Below are 22,988 nucleotides of genomic sequence, written 5' to 3'. Positions count from 1 at the left end.
TTACGAGCTACAGCTGCACAGGAAACACACGGCCACCCAAGGCCGTGGCTGCGCCAAGACCCTCAGCTCGATACGCTTGTCAAACGCGACCCGAAACACCCTCAGCGATGTCGGAGAGCAACCGGAAGAGGAAAACCGGGGGTGTCAAGGTGGGGGGCGCGGCGGGGTAACGCCGGCATGCCGCGCCTGCGCAGTCACTGGGCAGCACCTCCCCGCGGGGCGTGCTCGTCTGGCCGCCGCACCCTATCAGGCGGCCGCAGGGAGCGCGCCCGCGGCCTCGCCCTCTCTCGCCCCACCCCTCTCTCTTCTCCGCCTGGCCTTAGACTGAGGCTGGGAGACCCTGAGCGAGCTCCACTCTCCGCCCCCCGCGGGCCCGCACTCCCCCTGGCGCGCGTGCGCAGGGGCGGACCGCAGGGAGAGGGCGCGAGGGGAGGGCGGGCGTACGTCCTTGCGTGCGTCTCAGGCAGCGCGCACGCCGGCGTGAGAGGGCACGGGGAAAAGGTGGCTCTGGCCGGGGAGGCTCGGTTTCCTGTGGCTATGTAGCTGAGCTCGTCAGCTCCGGGTCCTCCTTCGCTGACTTCGCCGCGTCCTAGCGCTGAGCTGCTGCTCGGGAGAGAGAGACTGTCCTCACGCCCACCGCGCTCCCTCGACGGCCGAGCCTGCTCGCTCGCCCGTCGGAGCGTCCCGGCCGAGCAACCCTGAGGGGGGAGGGGAGGCCATTTTGTCCCGACCGACTCCCCGGAACCGGGCGGAGCGGCTGGGAGAGGCTGCGGAGCAGCGGTCGCCGCCCTCGGAGGCACCGGACGCCGCCACCGTCTGGGCTTCCTCGACGAGGCAGTTCCTAGGTCACCCGCGCCCTCTCGAGCTGTCCTTTTTCCCACGCTTCCCCCTGGTCCTCCGGCCTGAGAACGCCCGGGGGAGGAGGAATTGGCCGTAGTGAGAGGGACCGATCCCTTGGGGCCGCCGGCGGCGAGAGCCTGAGCCGCTCCTCCCAATGGCGAAGAAGACGTACGACCTGCTTTTCAAGCTGCTCCTGATCGGGGACTCGGGAGTGGGGAAGACCTGCGTCCTTTTTCGTTTTTCGGATGATGCCTTCAACACCACCTTTATTTCCACCATAGGTAAGACCTGTGGGAGGATGGTGTGCGATCTCTGCAGCTGCAAACCTTTCCTTTTACTCCAGACATCTTGCTTCCCGTAATATACGCCTTTGTTTCAGTGATCCCGATTCCAAGCGACAGACCCAAGTTACTGTTTGAATCGGCATTGAGCTTTCTGGGGCGGGGTCTTCCCATGCTTTCCATCCGGTCTTTTGCTCTCAAGTCTCCCACTCTGCTCAGTGCCTGCTGTTACAAAATATGCAGTATTACCACCGTTCCAGAATCCTATTTCTTTAAGCGTCAGGGTTGGCTTTTTCCATGTTTGTGTGGCGTTACTAGATGCACGATACTTGTAAGGGATTATTTTCATGGTTGGAGTTGAAGCAGTACGAGTCATTTGGTAAAGGCCTGAATTTATACTTCAGGGCAAAGAGATTCCATATGGTCTTAACTTAGAGTAAACTTGAGGGTTTGTGTAAGGAATAATTAAAGCAAATTAGAAGGGAAAAGTGAGTTGCCCCGCGTTGACTAATCCATTGATGTGTCAAACAATCGGAGGCTCTTAGTGCTTGGGGTGGGACTCTCTGGCATGTTTGCACACGGTGCTTTTCGAGACATCAGCAGAAGCAATAATCTAATGGAGATGGTCAGTTTCTGTCCTCGAACCTGAAAGAATGAAGTTCTCCCTCCTATTTTACACTAGCATCTTATAGGGAAGTGTCTTGCAAGTCATAGCCTTGGGACTTCTAATGTACTTTTCACCTCTTGTTTCAGAATTACTTAGTATGAAAGTAAGAACTAAAGATTGACCTTTTAAATCGGTTTCTTGTTTAGGAAAAGAAAAGGGAAGGCTCTAGGAAAGTCCCTTTCAACTCTACTGAGAAAAGTGGCATTTACACGAATTGTGTTAAATTGGGCTGGATGGATGAGATCCTTTTTTTTCCCTCACATGATAAATATCTTAACACGAGATTGGCTCTGTCACTTGGGGACCAGTACACAGCATTGGGGCAAGTGCAATAAAACCCATTTTAAGTGTAATTAATTTTATATTGAAATGATTTAAAAAGCAGGCATAGTTTTCTTTGAACTCTGGGAAGTGTCAAAATTAAGCTGATCTCATTTTATAGATTTGGAATCACTGATTTGGATTTCTTGTGATAAGTGTCAGCTACTTAATTCATTCTCATAAAACAGATTATACTGAAATTTGACATTAGATCGTTTTAACTAGATTTTGATTTTACTTGTTTTTTGGGGAGGGCATCTTTGTAATTCTCGTCTCCTGAATGTCATACTGCTCTCTAGACCTATTGTAAATTTCATGAGACTTAGAACTTGTTCTCTGCCTGTGGGTTAGCACTTCCTACCACTAACTTTACTTTTAATATTCCACTTTTAGCTGTAGCTGGGTGGATCAGGTGGTTAGATCCTTCAGCAAATATTTATTGAGCACCTAACGCTAGGCACTGTTTTAGTGATAGATAAGTGGTGAACACGGTAGACGTCTTAAGGAGCAGTCTAGAGAGGAAGCACAATAGAGTGTGGACAGTGCTACAGTGGGGGTAAGCATAGGGAGGAGGGGTGATTAGTCTAGATTAGGCTTGTATGGAGATGATGTCTAAAATGAAGTCTGAAGGACAAGTAGAAATTGAACTAGAGGGGTGGGATGGGGCCTTGCTGGAAAAGGGAGCATAGAATAAACCTGTAGTAAGATCAGAGATTTAATCCATGTTGGTCAGCTTTAACCTGTGGTTGAGAAAGGTAGACTGGAAAGTAGGAAGCAAAACATTAACTCCCATCTACTCTTGGCCTTTTGTAATGGGTGCAGTGTTGTTTATTGTACTCACCGCTAAAACTCAGTCCTGTAAGATAATGACACGATCTTCTTGTGTAGTCTTGTGGGACCTTAGTTCCCAGACCAGAGTTTGAACCCTTGCCCTCAGCAGTGAAAGCACAGAGCTCCAAGGAATTCCCTTATGTAGTCTTTTTACTGGTGAAAATGTGTGGTGATTTTGGATCTCACCTGCTGGGTTGGAATCCTAGTTCCACAGGTTACTGGTTATGGGACTTCGACAAGTTAATTAACCTTTTCTCCTACTTCAGTTTCTTTAAATACTATTAATAATGGTACCCATCACAGAAGGTAGTTGTGAGAATTTTATGAGAGCAAAGTGCCTGGTATGGTGCCAGGCGCACTGTAGGAGCACAGTGCATGCATATCAGTTATATATGGAACACATGCCCCATATGCTATAGTGGGGCGGAACAAGTTACTTTATGAATTGAATGCCCTGTGTGCAGTGGTCATGCAAATATTGGTTAGTGCTCTGCTAAACAGTTCACTTTACACTCTGGAATGTTCATATTTTGATAGGAAAATATTTGATGTGTGTGATATTTTGATATCTAAGATATGTTGAACAGAATATATGGATGTAAAATTCTGAGTGCAGCTCCAACATGTGGCATGTATTAGCTCTATATGCATGTTTAGAAGTCTCCTGGTGTCTTAGATCAGTGCTATCCAAAAGAAACATAATGTAAGTCACATAATATTTTTTAGTAGCCACATTTAAAAAGGGAAAGAAGTATTTAATACTGTCTTTTAGCTCCTTTTATCTGGTCTTCTCATTTTATTATATAATCAAAACTTAAAATTAGTTGAGACATTTTATATTTTTCTCCAGTGTGTATGTTATTTTTACAGTTCATCTCAGATTAGGCACTTTTGGACAGTGCATGTCTAAACAGTATAAACTGGCCAGTTGGCAAATGTGCAGATGGTTAGAGATACTTGAAATATGTACTACTTTTAGGGCATTTTAAATTTCATCAGTTGGCTAAGATTTTTGTTTGTTTTGCTTTGCTTTTTAAAAAATACAGAGCATTCTCTATGAATGATACTGAAATTTGAGTTGACATTTGATTGTTAAAACCTCTGGAGGTTTGAAAGGAAGTGGTTACTTTGCAGGGGTTCAGAAGGGCCAAACTGCGAGTATAATGTAGCCTTTCATTATTTTAGACATAGTCATTTTAGTTACTTATTGGTTATTGATTCTTGGAAGAAATAATTTTTATAGGCTTATGGTGCTTATCTACAAAGCTCACAAAGGCTATTTAAATTTTTCTATGTACTTTTCCACACATCTATATCAGAAATTGTGTGTGATATTTATGGTCAGATTTATTGCAGACAGAGTTTTAAAAACAAATGATGATGGTATGTTCCACACTCACCAATCTCAAAGCAAATTCAAGGGCACTAGAATATAAACTGCACAAGGGCAGAAGACTTTTGTCGTTTCTTTGTTTTTTGCTGATAGATGCTAAGCACCTAGAAGAGTCCCTAAATTTAATGGGTACTTGATAAATAATGAAGGCAGGCAGACAGGTGGTAAGTACAGTGTAACCAGGATCCTCTAGAATTAGCTAGTTTCATTTTAGTATTTCTTCTTTACCTACTTTCTAAGCATTAAATATACGAGGTAGAGAGAGTTGTTGGTTTTTGGATGAGCATATTTCATTGGTTGATTTGCCCAAGGTCACGAAAGCATTATTTCTGGGTTCTAGGTAAAAAACTAAATTGGTAAAGGCTCTTGCCTCTGGGAAGGCAATGGATGTGTCCCTTTTTTGGTCTTTCTGCATATTTTTACCAAGTATTGGAAGAGTAGGTTCCACTAACATGAATTTAAAAATTGGTTTATTGAACTGAGCCCATTTTATATGGAGAGACTGCTTTTTAGAAAATTGAGCAAAACCGTTTTCATTTAAATGTGTCTGGACTTTGCTGTGACACCCAGACAGTGGCTCATGCTGCAGAAATGCCAGAGTACATAAGAAATGTCTTTCATTTCAAGATCTATTTTTAGGATTGATTTAAACTATCCAGACATTTTCCCAAGGAAAGTACACAAATGGCCAGTGAACACATGAGAAGATGTTCAGCATCTTTTAATAATAAGGGAAATGCAAATCAAAACCATTATATGATGTTACTTCACATCCATTAGGATGACTGACATAAGAAATGAACTTTTGTCATGCAGTTACCTGTTCCTGCTTTCAGTTCATTTGGGTATATACCTAGAAGTGAATCCTATGGTAATCAATTTTTTGAGAAACCACCATATTGTTTTCAACAGTGGCTGCACTGTTTTTACATTCCCACTAGCACAGCACCAGGATTCCATTTCTCCACATCCTCCAACACTTGTTACTGTCTGTTTAGCAGCATTATTCACAATAGCCAAAGGATAGAAACAACTCAAATGTCCATAGAAAAATGAATTGATACGCAAAATGTAGAATAACATACAATGGAGTATTATTCAGCCTTAAAAAGGAATGAACTTCTGATAGATTTTACAACATGGATAAACGTTGAAAACACTGTGCTAAGTGAAACAAGCCAGAACAAAAGGACAAGTATTACTGGTATCTGGAATAGGTCAATTCATAGAGAAAGTATAATAGTGGTTGCCAGGGACTGGATAATGGGAAGTTATTTCCTAATGGGTACAAAATTTCAGTTAGTGGGGAATTACTGCTTAAAGGGTACAGAGTTTCAGTTTAGAAGGATGAAAAAGTTGTGGAGATGAATAGTGGTGATGTGTGTACAGCAGTGTGGATATATTTAATGCCACCGAACTGTACACTTAGAAGTGGTTACTACGTACAAAAAGACAAACACTGCATGATTCCAAGTACATGAGATATTTAAAGTTGTCAAATTCCTAGAAACAAAGTAGAATTGTAGAAGGTAGGTTGATAGTCTCCCAGGGACTGGGAGGAGGGGGAAATGGGGAGTTGTTTAATGGATATAGTTTTAGTTTTGTGAGATGAAGTAGCTTTGGAATTCTGTTGCACGTCATTGAGGATACACTTAACACTATTGCACCATACACTTAAAACTAGTTAGGTTGGTAAATTTTTATTTTATGTGTTTTTTTTTTTTTTTTTTGTCTTTTAAACTGCAATTTAAAAAGTGGTTAAATGTCAATTTTATGTTCAGTATATTTTGCTACCAAAAAAAAAAAAAAACAAACAAACCCCCAAACACCCTTCGACAGTTGATACAACTCTCTAAGAGAGCATTTAATCTCAGACAGCCCCTTCACTGTTTCTTGTGAAAGCTACTGTTAACTGGGGGGTCATTGAGTCAAGAGGATCCTTTAAGGTACTTTCCTATGCTTAGTATCACTGGCTGTAACTTCAGATACTAAAGGCAGGTTTGTCTTTTTGTTTTGTGTCTCCCCATAGAACTCCTTAGAGTATTAATATAGGAAAAGACTCTGCAGTGAATTTTAAAAGTCAGAAAACTGAGACTGATGAGGTGAGAAAGTGAAAGTGTCAGTCACCCAGTTGTGTCCGACTGTTTGCGACCCCATCGACTGTAGGCCACCGGGCTCCTCTGTCCATGGAATTCTCCAGAAAAGGATCCTGGAGTGGGTAGCCACTAGCCATTCCCTTTTCGAGGGGATCTTCCCAACTCAGAGATCCAACCCCAGTCTCCTGCATTGCAGGCAGATTCTTTACCATCTGAGCCACCAGAGAAGCCGAAAGATTATATGACTAATGAGTGGAAAGAGTTTTGACTAAAATCCAGATACAATCCTGTTTGTCACTGTGTTTCTCATCCTGAGAATTTTGTTGTTTTGTTTGAAAAAATTAAGGATAAGGTCATTCTCCTACTCATCAATTTGTATTTGAAAGGTGGAGTTGCAGTAGTTTTGACAGAAGTGGGAAAGTAACAGGTCTCAGCACCATATATCAAGGGGTCTGTTCAGGGTACTTGTCCTTTGCAAACAAAGCATAACATGGCAGACCTGAGCTAATAATGTTGTTGTTTGTCAGTTACTAAGTTGTGTCCAACTCTATACGACCCCATGGACTGCAGCCTGTTAGGCTAACGTGTCCTTCACTGTCTCCTAGAGTTTGCTCACACTCGTGTCCTTTGAGTTGGTGATGCCATCCAACCATCTCATCCTCTTTTGCCCCCTTCTCTTCTTGCCCTCAATCTTTCCAAAAGATATTAGGATTTTTTCCAGTGAGTTGGCTCTTTGCATTATGGTGTATAATAGTAGACACGAATTGGCAAAGGAAGTACTGATTGATGTTCCTGTTTGGTTTGTAAAAAGGAAAAAATGATAGAAATACTGGCAATCTGTTTCAATTAGCAGTAGCGAATTGCCTGGTTAGTTCTGTGGTAGCAGTTTAACAAAGAAATAGGGGCTTTTTGAGTGTTGATTTACAAATAAGAGACCGTTACTTGGCAAAAAATATAAGTTTGTGTGTATCTAAGAGAATCTTCATGGGAACACTGCTTATGGAGATGGTTCAGTCATAAAGGAAGAGTGTAAAAGCTATAGAGAGTGTTGAGAACATTGTGTGAACCCTAAGACTTTAAAAGTCTTATAGAGGTTTTGCTGCCTTCAAAGAGGTGAATATTGGAGGTTAGTGGGATAAATTCTTCAATTTGGATTATAAGAAGAGGAATTTAAAATGATGACTAGAATAAAATTTGGGTGAAGAAAACTCATCTGAAGGGGAATTTCAAATGAGAAATAAAATTTTCTTTGAAGATAGTACCATATACTTTAGCAAAAGTGATTGCTTGATATTTATCCTTCTTTCCAGAGATGAAAAATCATATTTTTGAGGAAAACAGCAACTGGTGATGGAACACTAAGTTTCCAGCATGACCCAGAAACAGAGCATCCAAGGTTGTAAAACATTAGAAAATGGAAAAAAAACCCTTATTCTGGAGACCCAAAAAGTACAACGTATCAAAATCAGAACAGAGAGCAGTGTTGATTTGTTTCTTTCATATCAATGGCAATGCTTATGCAGGCTTTTTTAAATTGATGTTTTTATTAAGGCAATTGTAGATTCACATGCAGTTGTGAAAAATAATACAGAAGGATCCCTTGTGCACTTTGCCCAGTTTCTCCTAATGGTAACATTTTGTGAAACTATAGTATCACAACCAGGATATTGTCTGGCATAGCACACCAGTCTTATTCAGATTTCTCTAGTTTTACTTGTACTCATTTGTGTGTGTATATTAAATTCTCTGCAGTTTTGTGACTTTTTTAGGTTCATTTGCCACCACCACAGTCAAGATACTGAACAGTTCCAAGGGATAAGGATCCTTTGTGGTTTTTTTTTTTAACTATACCCGGTTCCCCCCCCCCCCCCAAAATTTGTTCTCCATTTATAAAATTTTGTCATTCACAAATATAAATGGTATCAATAGGTTGTAACTTTTTGGGATTTACTTTTATTCAGTTGGCTTAATTCCTTGGTGATTGATCCAAGTTGTGTGCCCCAAGTAGTTCCTTTTACTATTGAGTAGTATTTCATGGTATGCTTTCCCTACAGTTTGTTTAACCACTCACCCATTGAGAAACACCTGAGTTGATTCTGGTTTTTGCCTGTTGTAAGTAAAACTGATACAAGTTTTTGTGTAGATGTTTTTGTATGATTATAAATGTTCATTTCTCAGGGATAATTTGCCCAAGTGTGCAGTTACTGGGTCAGTATGGTAATTGCTTGTTTAGTTTCATAAGAATACCAAACTCTTTCTAGAGTGACTATACTATTTTATAGTCTCAGGGTAGTTTGTGAGTGATCTAGTTTCTCTGTATCTTCAAAAGTATTTGGTGGTAGTGCTCTTTTGTATTTTAGCTATTCTGGTAAGTGTGTAGTAGTAATCTCATTGTGGTTTTAATTTGCATTTCCCTGATGGCCAGAGGTGTTGAAAACTATTTATGTGTTCTCATCTGACTGTATATTCTCTGATGAGATACCTGATCATGTCAGTTGCCCATTCTCTTGATTGGATTGGTTCCTTTTTTTGTTTGTTTGTTTTTTCCTGTTTTGAAAGTTCTTATACATTTTAAGTACTAGCCCATTGTTGAACATGTGGTTTGCAAATATTTTCTTCCAGTCTCCATAGTTTGTTTTTTTCCTTCTTCCTATGGCCTTTTCTTTTTTGGCGGGGGTGGGGGGTAGTGGATTATATTTATTCACTTATTTTGCTGCATCAGGTGTTAGTTGTGGCATATGGGCTTCTCCCTACTTCTCAACTACTAATACATGGTTAGTAGTTGTGGCACATGGGATTAAATGCCCTGAGACACATGGGGTCTTAGCTCCTTGACCATGGATCAAACCCATGTCCCCTGTATTGGAAGGCAGATTCTTAACCACTGGACCACCAGGGAAGTTCGCACATGGGCTTTCACACAGTAAAAATTTTAAATTTAGATGAGGTTGAATTTATTAATTTTTCTTTTCATAGGTCATGTTTTGGTGTCTAAGAACTCTGTCTAGTTCTAGACACTGAAGATCTTTTTCCATTTTTGTTTGGTAAAAGTTTTATGTTTTACATGTGAGCCTATGATATATTTTGAGTTACTTTTTGTATTATGGTATGAAGTTTAGGTTGAGGTTCTTTTATCTTGCTTATAATGATATTTAGTTGCTCCAGTACCATTATTGAATGTGCAGGCTTTTGATTTTTTAAGTCTCATGTAGTCAGTCAGTTGATGCAGATGTTCTGAAGGCTTGAGAGAGACCCTGTATGAAGCTATGGGATTGAAAGTTGATTTAGTGATTGACTCTTATTTGCAATAATTTATTCTTTGCTTTCTGAAAGGTTTTTAAAATTAATTTTTATCAGTGATATGTACACATATTTGAAGTTAAATAAACTGCCAAAAGATTTATAGTAACAAAATTAAGCAGTCTCCTGTCTCATCCCCTCTAATTCTGTTCTTTAGAAGTATCATCTAGCTCTTCTGTTAAATATTGCTATTTTTCAAAAGATATGCTATATTGACATCTTTTGAATTACTAATTTAATATTAAATGAAACATTTAATCTTTTATAATCTTATCCCACTCTTTATCCCAATTTTTTTGTTAAATTGATACCCTGTGGTTACATTAATATGGCCCATGGGAATATTACCTTTAAAACCAAATAGTCTGTTACAACTCTGTTTCCTTTTCTCTGACGTTAAAACCTCTCTTTATTTAATTTCCTGTACCCATTATCAAGTCTTCCTACATCTTCCAACAACTTCTCAAAATGAATTTCTGCACAGACCATTAGAGATTATTGATACATGTTGTTTTCCTGGATACCCCTCTTCTACGTCTTTCTCCTTCCTGCTTCAGTTCCCTTAGTATCTCTCATGTGAGAGACTGCTGTTTCATTGCTTTGGGTCATAGTAGCTTCTTAAAAAAAGGGTATATGGCAAAGGAAATTTTTTGAGACTTCCCATGTTTGTTTGTAGTTACTTTACTTTGTTGGGTCCTAACAACAACACAAGAGATCTTTGTTTTGTCATGCAGGATCTTTCTTTGTGGTGCATGGACTCTCCAGTTGTGGCTTGGGGGCGAAGTAGTTGTGGCACTCAGTCCTAGTTGCTCCACAGCATATGGGATCTTACTTCCCTGACCAGGGATCGAACCCGTGTCCCTTGCATTGCAATGCAGATTCTTAACCAGTGCACCACAAGGGAAGTCTTGAGAATTCCCGTATTTGTTGTTTAGTCGCTAGTGAGTGGGTAAAGTCGCTCAGTTGTGTCTGACTCATTGCGACCCCATGGACTGTAGCCTAGCAGGCTCCTCCGTCCATGGGATTTTCCAGGCAAGAATACTGGAGTAGGTTGCCATTTCCTTCTCCAGGAGATCTTCCCAACCCAGGGATTGAACCCGGGTCTCCTGCATTGTAGGCAGACACTTGACCGTCTGAGCCACCAGGGAAGTCCCTGTTTAGTTGCTAAGTCGTGTCTGATTCTTTGCAACCCATGGACTGCAGTGTGCCAGGAGTTTGCCCAAACTCAAGTCCATTGAATCAGTGATCCTGTCCAACCATCTCACTCTCTGCCGCCCTCTTTGCCTCCTGCCCTCAATCTTTCCCAGCATTAGGGTCTTTACCTATGAGTTGGCTCTTCGCATGAGGTGGCCAAAGAATTGAAGCTTCAGCATAAATTCTTCCAATGAATGTTCAGGGTTGATTTCCTTTAGAATTGACTGGCTTGATCTTCTTGCAGTCCAAGGGACTCGCAACAGTCTTCTCCAGCACCGCAATTAGAAAGCATCAGTTCTTTGGCACTCAGCCTTATTCATGGTCCAATTCTTCATATCTGTACATGAATGACTACTGGAAGAACCATAGCTTTGACTATACAGACCTTTGTAAGCAAAGTGATGTCTCTGCTTTTTTAATATGATGTCTAGGTTTGCATAGCTTTCCTTCCAAGGAGCAAGGGTCTTTTGATAATCATGGCTACAGTCACTGTCCACAGTGATTTTGGAACCCAGGAAAATAAAATCTGTCACTGTTCTCCACTTTTTTCCTTTCTGCTTGCCATGAAGTGATGAGACCGGATGCCATGATCTTAGTTTTTTGAATGTTGAGTTTTAAAGCCGGCTTCTTCACTCTCCTCTTTCACCTTCATCAAGAGGCTGTTTAGTTCCTCTTCACTTTCTGCCATTATAGTGGTATCATCTACATATCTGAGGTTGTTGATATTTTTTCCAGCAATATTGATTCTAGCTTGTGATTCATCCAGCCTGGCATTTGGCATGATGTACTCTGCACATAAGTTAAATAAGCAGGGTGGCAGTATACAGCCTTGACATACTCCTTTCCCGATTTTGAACCAGTCTGTTCCATGTCTGGTTCTAACTGTTGCTTCTTGACCTGTATACGGGTTTCTCAGGAGACAGGTAAGGTGGTCTGGTATTCCTGTCTCTTGAAGAATTTTCCACTGTTTGTTATTATCCACAAAATCGACAGCTTTAATAAAGTCGATGAAGCAGAAATAGATGTTTTTCTGGAATTTCCTTGCTTTCTCTATGATCCAGTGAATGTTGACAATTTGATCTCGGATACTTATGCCTTTTCTAATCCCAGTTTGTACATCTGAAAGTTCTCAGAGGTTCATGTACTGCTGAAGTCTAGCTTGAAGGATTTTAAGCATTACCTTGCTAGTGTGTGAAATGACTGCAGTTGTATGGTAGATTGAACATTCTTTGTTAGATTAGATTGAACATTGTCCTTCTTTGGGATTGGAATGAAAACTGGCCTTTTTCAGTCCGGTGGCCACTGCTGAATTTTCCAAATTTTCGGACATATTGAGCGCAGCACTTTCACAGCATCATGTTTTAGGATTTGGAATAGCTCACCTGGAATTCCATCACCTTCACTAGCTTTGGTTGTAGTAATGCTTCCTAAGGCCCACTTGACTTCACACTCCAGGATGTCTGACTCTAGGCAAGTGACCACATCATTGTGGTTATCCAGGTCACTTAAGACCTTTTTTGTGTAGTTCTTCTGTGTAGTCTTCCCACCTTTTCTTAATCTCTTCTGCCTCTGTTAGGTCCTTACTGTTTCTGTTCTTTATCATGCCCATCCTTGCATGAAGTGTTCCTTTGGTATTTCTAATTTTCTTGAAGAGATCGCTAGTCTTTTGCATTCTATTGTTTTTCTCTTTGCCTTGTTCTCTTAAGATGGCTTTCTTATGTCTCCTTGTTATTGTCTGGAACTCTGCATTCAACTTGATATATCTTTACCTTTCTCCCTTGCCTTTCGCTTCTCTTCTCTTAGCTATTTGTAAAGCCTCCTAAGACAACCACCCATGTTTGACAGTGTCTGAATTCTTTGACTCAATTAAAAGTTTGACAGAGCCTAGGATTCTGGTTTGAAAATAATTTTTCATTAGCATATTGAAAATCTATCTTTTGGTTCCTTTCTGATGTTGCTGGCAAGTCCAATACCATTGTGATTTTTTACCCATTATTTCTGGCCTGGTTTATCTCTGCAGAGTTTTAGGTTTTTCAGTGTTTTGAATTCTTGGTAACAGATTACGAACCTCAGTGGGTGGGTCTTTTGTTTTTTTCAAATAAATCCATCCTTAATATTTGGTGGGTCTTTCCAGGCCCTTAACTTCAAGTTTTCTTGCTTTTTCCCCTCCTATGATTTTCTTCTTTTTATTTTCTGTTTTTAGTTGGATGTTGGACTTCCTAATTGATCATATAATTTTCTGTTTTCAACTTTGCTAATTCATTCTTCCTGGGAAACCTTTTTGACTTTATCTTTTAACTTCTCTACTGAAGACTTTATTTCAGCTGTAATGTATTTAAATTTCTAGTGCTTCTTGTTGTTTATTCCTTAAAATTTGTTTTTTAAGTATTCTGTTTTTGTTTTATAAATACAGTAACTTTTTTGGAAGATAGCTTATTCAACATTTTACTTCTTGACTCTTTTCCTTCAAGTTTTCCATGCTTACCCTCTGCCCCCTACCCCCATTTTTGTTTTATTTTATGTTTTATTTTATAGGCCTTTTGCTAGTGATTGGTGGTTTCAGGATATACATTCATAATTGAGAATGGGTCATTGAACCAGCTATATACTTCAGTACAGTTTTTTTTTTTTAATGCCTTTTAAAAAAAAGGAGTGGTTGAAAGATGTTTGTGAGCTTTGTGAGAATGGGTGGGGCTTTTTAATCTCCCTGGTTTTAGTTTCATCTCCACACTCTAGTAGGCTTCTTGTTTTTGAATTCAGAGTATGTCACTTTCACTTTCAGATTTTCTAGAGAACAAACCTTTAGACTTGTGCTATAAATGGAGTGGTACTATCTGATTATGTGAAATGGAGGCTGTCTTTATAAACCTTTAATCAGGCCCTCACTTTCTGTTGGGCTTTCCTGGTGGCTCAGCTGGTAAAGAATCTGCGTGCAATGCGGCATACCTGGGTTCAATCCCTGGGTTGGGAAAATCCTCTGGAGAAGGGAACAGCTACCCACTCTAGTATTCTGGCCTGGAGAATTCGGTGGATGGTATAGCCCATGGGGTCGCAAACAGTCAGACACAGCTGAGTGATTTTCCCTTTCACTTTCTGTCTGTTACCTGATACCTCCTATATTGAGACATGAATTGGCTTGCTCCTTGTTGGTATCTTCTTCAGTGGGTTCTAAGGTCGTAAACTTCTTCATCTGTTGTGGTTAGTTACAATGTCTATTATTGAAATCAAGGTAAGCTATTTATATTTTTTTCCCTTAATGTTTTGGTGTGACTTTGTAGAGAAGGTATGAGAAAGATCTTTCTCCTCTAGTTTAACTGGAATTTGAAGTAATTTTTGACTCCAAATGATTTTCAATTCCACTTTTTAATGGATAACATCCAGTAGAATTAGGGATGAGTGATAACTTTGCTACTGTTTTTATAAATATTCAGTCTATTGTCAAAATACAGGTATTTTTGTTATTTAAAATAGATAAATGTAGTAAGGAATCAGCAATTCGCTGCAGCTGAAAGAGCTTTTGGGACTTCTCTGGTGGTCCAGTGGCTGAGACTCTGCACTCCTACTGCAGGAGGCCCAGGTTCAATTCCTAGTCAGAGAACTAGAACCCGTGTGCCACACTGAGAGTTCACATGCTTCAGCTGAGACCCAGTGCAGCTAAATAAATTTAAAAGGAAAGAGCTTTAATTTAGATGTGTAATATATTCTTTTTTTTAAGATATATAATATAATCTTGGTTGATTTACTTGAGGAGGGGAAAGAGTATTTTTTGCTTTTTGAACAGAATATGACTGTAGACTTCAATTTCAGTCTTTTGCTCTTGACGTATATACTGTTTTATAAAATACTAACAAATGATTCAGCAAACTCATAATCTGCCAGAGGATTGCAGTGTGTCCTATTTACTGTAGCACTTGGCTTTGAATGATAAGGTATCACCCTCTTGATTTTTAGCTGGTTTGAAACCTACTGTTAAACATTTGTCCCTTCACAGTGTGAGTATTGTGTTATTTTTCCTCTTTATATATTCTTAGTCTTAATAAAATGCCTTTGCCTTCCTTAAATTAGACATTAATGGATATGTGTGAATTTTTAAAAATCGAGTAGTGTGTCTCTGCATATTTTTGTGTGTGGGGATATATACTCAGGATAATAAATGGGCGAGAGTGCTATGGAAGAAGTGAAGTCATTCAGTTATGTCTGACTCTTTGCGACCCCATGGACTGTAACCTGCCAGGCTCCTGTGTCCATAGGATTTTCCAGGCAAGAATACTGGAGTGGGTTGCCATTTCCTTCTCCAAGAGTGCTGTGAAAGGTAAATGTAAATCAAAATGATTGTTCAAATGTCAGCTCTTTGCTTAAGTAAGAGTTCCAAAAACTTTATTCTTTTGGAAAATGTCAGGCACCGTGGACTCAGTGGTGAGTAACTCAGGTCTTGGTGCCTGTCCTTGTGGAGGTTCAGCTACAGTGGAGAATTTTGAAAAGTGCATCACTATAACACTACTTTCTCAGCACCCGAAGTTAGAATATGATTCTCAGTATCTTTGCTGCTCTTCTAAGACACTTTTTTTTTAAGACATTTTATATTTGTGGGAAATACAAGCTTTATGCCCTTTAAGACACCTCATTTTTCTGTTTTGTTGTCTTATCTTACAAAGTTATGTTTGCTATACCTCAAGAAAGAAAGAATTTTTTCTTAAGATGTAGAATTTTAAACAGTCAGCTAGTAACACATGTATCTAGAGACTAATCTTTCATCAACTCTGAATATAATCCAGACCCAAAACACAGTATACTTAGAAATCCCCTAAATTAAAGCCACACACAGTACTTGGTGTTCTCTTGGCGTCTTACTGACTTTGATTTTTAACTCTGTTTTAGACTCAGAAGCAGCAGCAGACTTTTGCTGTTCTGTAGGTGACATGTCTAAACAGCAGTAATGAGACTAGATAGACATTTTAGGCAGGAAACCTGAAAACTCTAACAAAGATTAAAGATTGTATTACTGTACAGTACAGTTACAGATTTTTAAAATTTTATGTTTTTTTTTTTTTTTAATTAGTTGGAGGCTAATTACTAAAATTTTATGTATTTCTTTATTTGGCTGCTCCGGGTCCTAGTTGCAGCACCTGGGATCTTTAGTTGTGGCTTGTGAACTCTTAGTTGTAGCATTTGGGATCTAGTTCCCTGACCAAGGATACAACATGGGCCCCCTGCCTTGGAATTGAGGAGTCTTAGCCATTGGACGCCTGGCGTGCTGCAGTTCATGGGGTCGCAGAGTCGGACACTATTGAGCGACTGAACTTAACTGAACTGAGCCATTGGACAACCAGGGAAGTCCCTACAGTTTCAGATTTGTGAATTGATGATTATGACCAATGAGAAGATGTTCTTTTTTTATTTTTTGGGCAACCCACATGGCTTGCTGGATCTTCTGGATCTTAGTTCCTTGACCAGGGATTGAACCTGGGCCTCAGCAGTGAAAGCACCAAGTCCTACCCACCATTGAACTGCTAGGGAATTCCCAAGAAGTTCTTTTATTTTCACTTGTCTTTGTCAAGGTAGAAACTTTGATATATTTTGGAGACATTAAAAAAAAATGAGCTTTTGTGCCTTATGTATGCCTAATCAGAGTTTAACTTTTGTGAAATAATTTTTATACAGTAGATGAATGATTTATTATATCATGAAATTATTTCTTCTATTAAATTTTTTTTAAGAAATTGGGATGCATTGATGGAAAAGTGAAGCCTGAGGACGAATATAATCCAAACAAAATTATGAGTCTAGATGAGGTAAATTTGAGATTTATTCACTAACTCTCAAGTATTAGGATTATTGAAGAAAATGTGAGTGAACTAGTTCAGGGGATAAATATAAGGATTTTTTTTTTCCATATTGAATGAAACATTTACAGAAATAATTTCTCTGTTTTACATGGATTCAAGAAGGGTCTGCACAGATGTGTGAATGTCAGGACCATAAAGAGCATCTTAATGAAACTAGCTTATAGTTAACATCTATGATGGACTTTCAGGAAGTCAGCCATGCTCTTAATACGACTCCCTTGGTAATAGTGGGCTTTTTGGATAAGTCAGACAGGGTTTAGAAGTTTGTATTTGTCTGTACAGTAAGATATTATAATTAAAGTATTATATAACAGGTATAAGCAACATGTGGATTGTTTCCTTGTATATGTGACTAATGGTTAATGTGTGCTTAAGGGAATAAAAATAATTTCAGTGTTAACCTGATAAGTTCAATATAACTATAAATTTGTATTTATAATTTATAAACTATAAATTCAGTATAACAATTTCTATACTATAATAACATGACTTCCACCTCTAATTTTTTTCAATTTCTTTTCTGAAAAATTTTCTTTATTAAGCTGTCTATATGTAGGTGCCACAGATTATAGGACTTTTTTTTTAAAAAAAAACACAAGTAATTTCAAATTTCCTTAGACCCCAACACATATTTTCTTGAGCTGACTTTCACTTTTTTCTAGGTTATGCTTTTTAGCAGGCACTGTTTGAGTCATTGGTGAGGAATGCTCTCACTCTTTGCTGTAAGTTGTGGTCTTCCTATTAAATGATGATTTCAACTCCAGCAGTGATTTAGTTAAGCACAGTTTACCGTTTCAGGACTTTCCTCAGTCTCAGGTAATATTCTCATCGTTGGCATTCAGTCTCCCTTGGAAACTTTAGCTCCATAAGACTGTTTCTGCTGAATGGACTGTTTCTTCAAACATTTTGCCTTTTTCCTGATCTTCTATTGAATTTTAGCAAATTTACTGAGTTCAAATTTGTTTCAGTCGAGTGAGAATTTTTTAGGGAACTGTGTTTTCAAATTCATGTAGCATGTGCTAGAAGGTGAAATTCGTTGGTTGATGGAAATGAGTGGTTAGAAAGAAGTGGAGGTCTTGAAACATTAATATTAAGGAAAACATTACAGCTGACTTACCTTCAATAGTAAATGATTTAAAAATTTTCTAATTTTTTCTTATTTCAGGAAGATGTGTTTTACACATCTTCCTGAAAGCAGGGGTGTCAATATGTCTGCCTGGTATTGCATGATATATGCAATACAGTTGTGCATATGTTGTTTTGTAAATTTTGAAATGCACCATGGAGTACTATTACAGCTTGGCTTATCCTCCTTGCTCTTTGTCAGTTAAGTTTTCTCATAACTGCCATGATCTGTTTTCAGTGGATGATTTTTTTTTTTTTTTAAGGCCATGCATGCACACAGCATGTTGGAAAAATGCCAGTAGACTTGCTTGATGCAGGGTTTCCACAAACTCTTCAATATGTAAAAATGAACGGTGTCTTTGAAGCACAGTAAAGTGAAATGCAATAAAATGAGGTATGCCTGTATGTTATTTCAGTTCATTCTCACAATAATCCTCTGAGGAAATTTGTATATCCCCATTTTGCTAGTCAGAAAATTGAGGATTAGGAACATTAGGTCATTGAGCCAAGAAGGTCATAACAGCTGGCTAGTAAGTGGTGAAACCAGAATTATTAATCCAGGACCCTCAGACTCAAGCTCATATTCTTTCCAGTACATTATATCAGAGAAGCTGGAAATACAGACTTTTAAAAGAGTAAAATCATTTAAAAGCTCTTTGAGAATAATTTTTTTGAATACATAATTTTGTGGTAGTTATAAACAGACTGGGCTTCCTTGATGGCTCAGATGGTACAGAATCTGCCTGCAGTGCAGGAGACCTGGGTTCTCTGGGTCTGGAAAGTCTCCTGTAGAAGGGAATGGCTGCCCACTTCAGTATTCTTGCTGGAGAATTACAGTCGTGTGGAGTTGAAGAGTTCGATAACGACTGAGCAACTTAACACTTTCAGAGCTTTCATTCACTTACAAACTAGATGTAATTTTATAGACAGAGAGTTTGATTTGCTCTCTCAGCTGCAATTTTTTCCTGCATGTATCCCTTCTGTTGATAATTGTAAGTATCCATTGATCTTCCCAACATCAAACATCATACCCCTTTATTTGTAAAATTTTTTAAAAAATTCTGACTGTGAAAGGTCTTTGTTGTGGACTTTGTCTAGTTTCTGTGTGTCTGAGGGTCTTCTCTTGTTTGTGGAGCGTGTGGTCTCACTAGTTGCAGGGTTTGGGCTTAGTTGCCTTGTGGCGTGTGGAGTCGTAGTTCCCAAACCAGGGGTTGAACCCAAGTCCCTGGGTCTGGAACATTGCCTGGAGTAGGAAATGGCAACCTGCTCGTGTTCTTGCCTGGAAGATTCCATGGGCAGAGGAGCCTGGCAGGCCATAGTCCATAGGGTCGCAAAGAGTCAGACGTGACTTGAGCCACTAAACACATAAGAATGTATAACATAGAAAGGATAAGTACTGTGATGTCCCTCTTCTTTGGAGTCCATTCTTTGCTCCTCACCCTCAATGTAATTTTAATGGCAATACTGTTTTTCAATACATTTATGTATTAGGAAGTGACAGCTTTTTGCTTTCCCCTGCCACCACCCCCCAAACCCAGCTGACTGTAAACAAGAGCAAAATGTTTGAGCAAGTGTCACTTCTAGGGTTAGTTTATTAAATGTTCAGCAACCAGAACCTCTTGATGAGGGTGTAAGAGGAGAGGTAAACGGCTGCTTTAAAACTCAGCATTCAAAAAACTAAGATCATGGCATCCGGTCCCAACACTTCATGGCAAATAGATGGGGAAAAAGTGGAAGCAGTGACAGGTTTTATTTCTTGGGCTCTGAAATCACTGCAGACTGTGTCTGCAGCCATGATACTAAAAGACCCTGCTTCTTGGAAGGAAAGCTAAGGACAAACCTAGACAACGTGAAAAATCAGAGACATCACTTTGCTGACAAAGGTCTGTATAGTCAAAGCAGTGGTTTTTCCAGTAGTCCTGTACAGATCTAAGAGTTGGACCCTGAAGAAGGCTGAGTGCTGAAGAATTTGATGCTTTCGAACTGTGGTATTGGAGAAGCCTCTTGAAGAGTCCCTTCGACTGCAAGGAGAGATCAAACCAGTCAATCCTAAAGGAAATCAACCCTGAATATTCATTGGAAGGACTGGTGCTGAAACTCCAATCCTTTGCCCACCTGATGTGAAGAGCTAACTCACTGGAAAAGACTCTGATGCTGGGAAAGATTGGGGGCAGGAGGAGAAGGGGCATCGGAGGATGAGATGGTTAGCTCGCATCACCGATTTAATGGGCATGAATTTGAGCAAACTCTAGGGGATAGTGAAGGACAGGGAAGCCTGGCATGATGCAGTCCATGAGGTTGCAAAGTCAGACAAGACTTAGTGACTGAACAACAGCACAACCAAACCTCACCAGGAACCCAGGTTCTCTTTCCATCCTGCCACTGAGTTTGTCCTCCAGCTAGCTCTCTTGGCGTGGAGTTTACTGCAGCAGTTTAGGCTCCAGACATACTGAGTCATAACATAATCCAGAGGAAAGGGGAGAGTTTCTTCCTTATGTCTTTTTCCCTTCCAGCTTTTTACTTTGAAAATTTGAAAAGGTAATGTAACTATTCACATATATATCCTTCATGTAGATTTTCTGATTATTAACATTTTGCTGCATTTGTGCACTCATACCATTTGTATTTCTTTTTTTTTTTGCTAGACCATTTGAGAATTTGAAAGTAAGCTCTAGATACCATGTCACTTCATCCCTAAATACTCCAGTATGTATCCCCTCAAAACAAGAATGTTCTCTTATATAACTACAATATCATAATTACACTCAAGAAATTTGATATTTGTTGTTGTTTAGTCACCAGCTAGGTCTTACTCTTTGCTCTTATTCATATTTCCTCAAGGTTTTTGCCTCTTTGGGTAGGGGGAGGTTGGTGGTGGAGGTGTCCAGAGTCCAATTCAGGATTACGAATTTAGTTGTCCTGTCTTTGTTTTTTTTAATCTAGAACAAATCAGATCCTCACATTGACCTTTTTCTATGAGTCTAAATATTTTATTAAGAAAATGTCTCACATTTTGGGTTTGCTTCCTTGGTGGCTCAGATGGTAAAGAGTCCGTTTGCAATGCAGGAGACCCTTGGGTTGGGAAGATCCCCTGGAGAAGGAAATGGCAACCCACTCCAGTAATTCTTGCCTGGAGAATTCCATGGACAGGAGCCTGGCGGACTATAGTCCATGGGGTCATAGTCAGACATGACTGAGTGAAAATATTTTTATTTTTTCCTCATGATTAGATTAAAATTAAACATTTTGGCAAAAATGCTGCTTAGGTGATGTGTCTTTCTCATTGCATCACATCTCAGTGCATAATGTTATTTTGTCCTGTCATTGGAGATGCTAAGTGTGAGCCCTTGGGTAAGATGGAACCTACCGGGTTTCTCCACTAAAGGTATTTTCCCCCTTTGTAATTAACACATCATGGGTGGGGATTGTGCTATGAGACTGTGGAACTATCTTATTTTTTAATAGCATTTTACTTGTTGGTTTGATCCATGAATGAATCAGTTGTTAACATTTTGGCTTGCTGAAAACTCTTTTTCTCATTCCTTTTTATATTATTATTATGACTGTACCATGTGGCTTGTGGGATCTTAGTTCCCCAACCAGGGACCAAACCTGTGTACCCTGCATTGGAAGGTGAATTCTTACCACGGATCATCAGGGAAGTTCCCCAAAGCTTTATTCTTCTTAACATTTACCCACAAAACTTTATAGGGGGTGGTTTACCTGGTAAATGGAAGTATGGTACAAGCAGTAGTCCCTCAAGTTTTATTCTCATGTTTTCATGTTGAGTCCAGTTGTGAAACAAAACCTCCTTAGAAAGTCCCCAGTCTTTTATCATGTGCCTTAAAGTGTTTCCTGTTCCTGTTTGTTGCCCACAGAAAGGCTTACTTGGTGTTTTTAGATAGCACTTGTAAAGACCCTGGGACTTTGAAAATATTTTTAAAATTTATAGAAGTATAAATAACCATTTTGCCTTGGTGTTCATGTAACTGTCCTCTTACATGTAATTTTCAAATTACGGTATTATTTTAAGTGCTGAAACTTAATTTTGATTCCATAAATTGGGTGAAGGAAAACATGCCATTAATGGGGTGATGATTTTCCCTATTTGAAGCATGACTATCTTTTTGTCAAGTTTTTATGCTAATGAAGCCAACAGATTAGTAATTATTGAGTTTTTGAGTGAGAAGAAATTGAAAAAAAAATGAAAATTTAGAAGAACTCTCATTTGACCTAAACTGCTAAGATCGTGGCATCTGGTCCCATCACTTCATGGGAGATAGATGGGGAGACAGTGTCAGACTTTATTTTTGGGGGCTCCAAAATCACTGCAGATGGTGATTGCAGCCATGAAATTAAAAGATGCTTACTCCTTGGAAGGAAAGTGATGACCAACCTAGATAGCATATTAAAAAGCAGAGACATTACTTTGTCAACAAAGGTCCGTCTAGTCAAGGCTATGTTTTTTCCAGTGGTCATGTATGGATGTGAGAGTTGGACTCTGAAGAAAGCTGAGCGCTGAAAAATTGATGCTTTTGAACTGTGGTGTTGGAGAAGACTCTTGAGAGTCCCTTGGACTGCAAGGAGATCCAACCAGTCCATCCTGAAGGAGATCAGTCCTGCGTGTTCATTGGAAGGACGGATGCTGAAGCTGAAACTCCAATACTTTGGCCACCTCATGCGAAGAGTTGACTCATTGGAAAAGACCCTGATGCTGGGAGGGATTGGGGGCAGGAGGAGAAGGGGACGACAGAGGATGAGATGGCTGGATGGCATCACCGACTTGATGGGCATGAGTTTGAGTAAACTCCGGGACTTGGTAATGGACAGGGAGGCCTGGCGTGCTGCGATTCATGGGGTCGCAAAGAGTCGGACACGACTGAACGACTGAACTGAACTGATGCGTCACAAAATGTTTTGTGATGGCATCTTTTTTAGCTTCATGTGTTCTTGTCATCTTTGGACACAGTCTTAAGTAACTGCTGCCTTTTCAATTAAATGCTGATGATGCTTTAAACTTGTTACTTTTTGTCAGTGTTAACACTTCAAACATGAACTTTTTCTGAGTTGCTTCCTGAAGGGCTTACTGCAGAA

At 39.6% G+C, this 22,988-nt stretch overlaps 1 protein-coding gene across 1 annotated transcript in view; it reads left to right on the top strand.

The window, feature by feature from the left end:
- Window positions 1–446: 446 nt before the first annotated feature.
- Window positions 447–22,988, top strand: part of RAB10 (RAB10, member RAS oncogene family) — a 63,016-nt gene continuing 40,474 nt past the window's right edge. Inside the window, exon 1 of the mRNA XM_043469161.1 lies at window positions 447–1,121. Within this exon, the coding sequence (XP_043325096.1) occupies window positions 995–1,121 (127 nt within the window). The 5' untranslated portion in view covers window positions 447–994. The remainder of the gene's footprint in view (window positions 1,122–22,988) is intronic.

Source organism: Cervus canadensis, chromosome 5 (genome assembly GCF_019320065.1).
Source record: "Cervus canadensis isolate Bull #8, Minnesota chromosome 5, ASM1932006v1, whole genome shotgun sequence".
NCBI lineage: Eukaryota > Metazoa > Chordata > Mammalia > Artiodactyla > Cervidae > Cervus > Cervus canadensis.
Note: the sequence above shows the minus strand (reverse complement) of the source record. Positions and strands in the feature narration are given on the sequence as shown.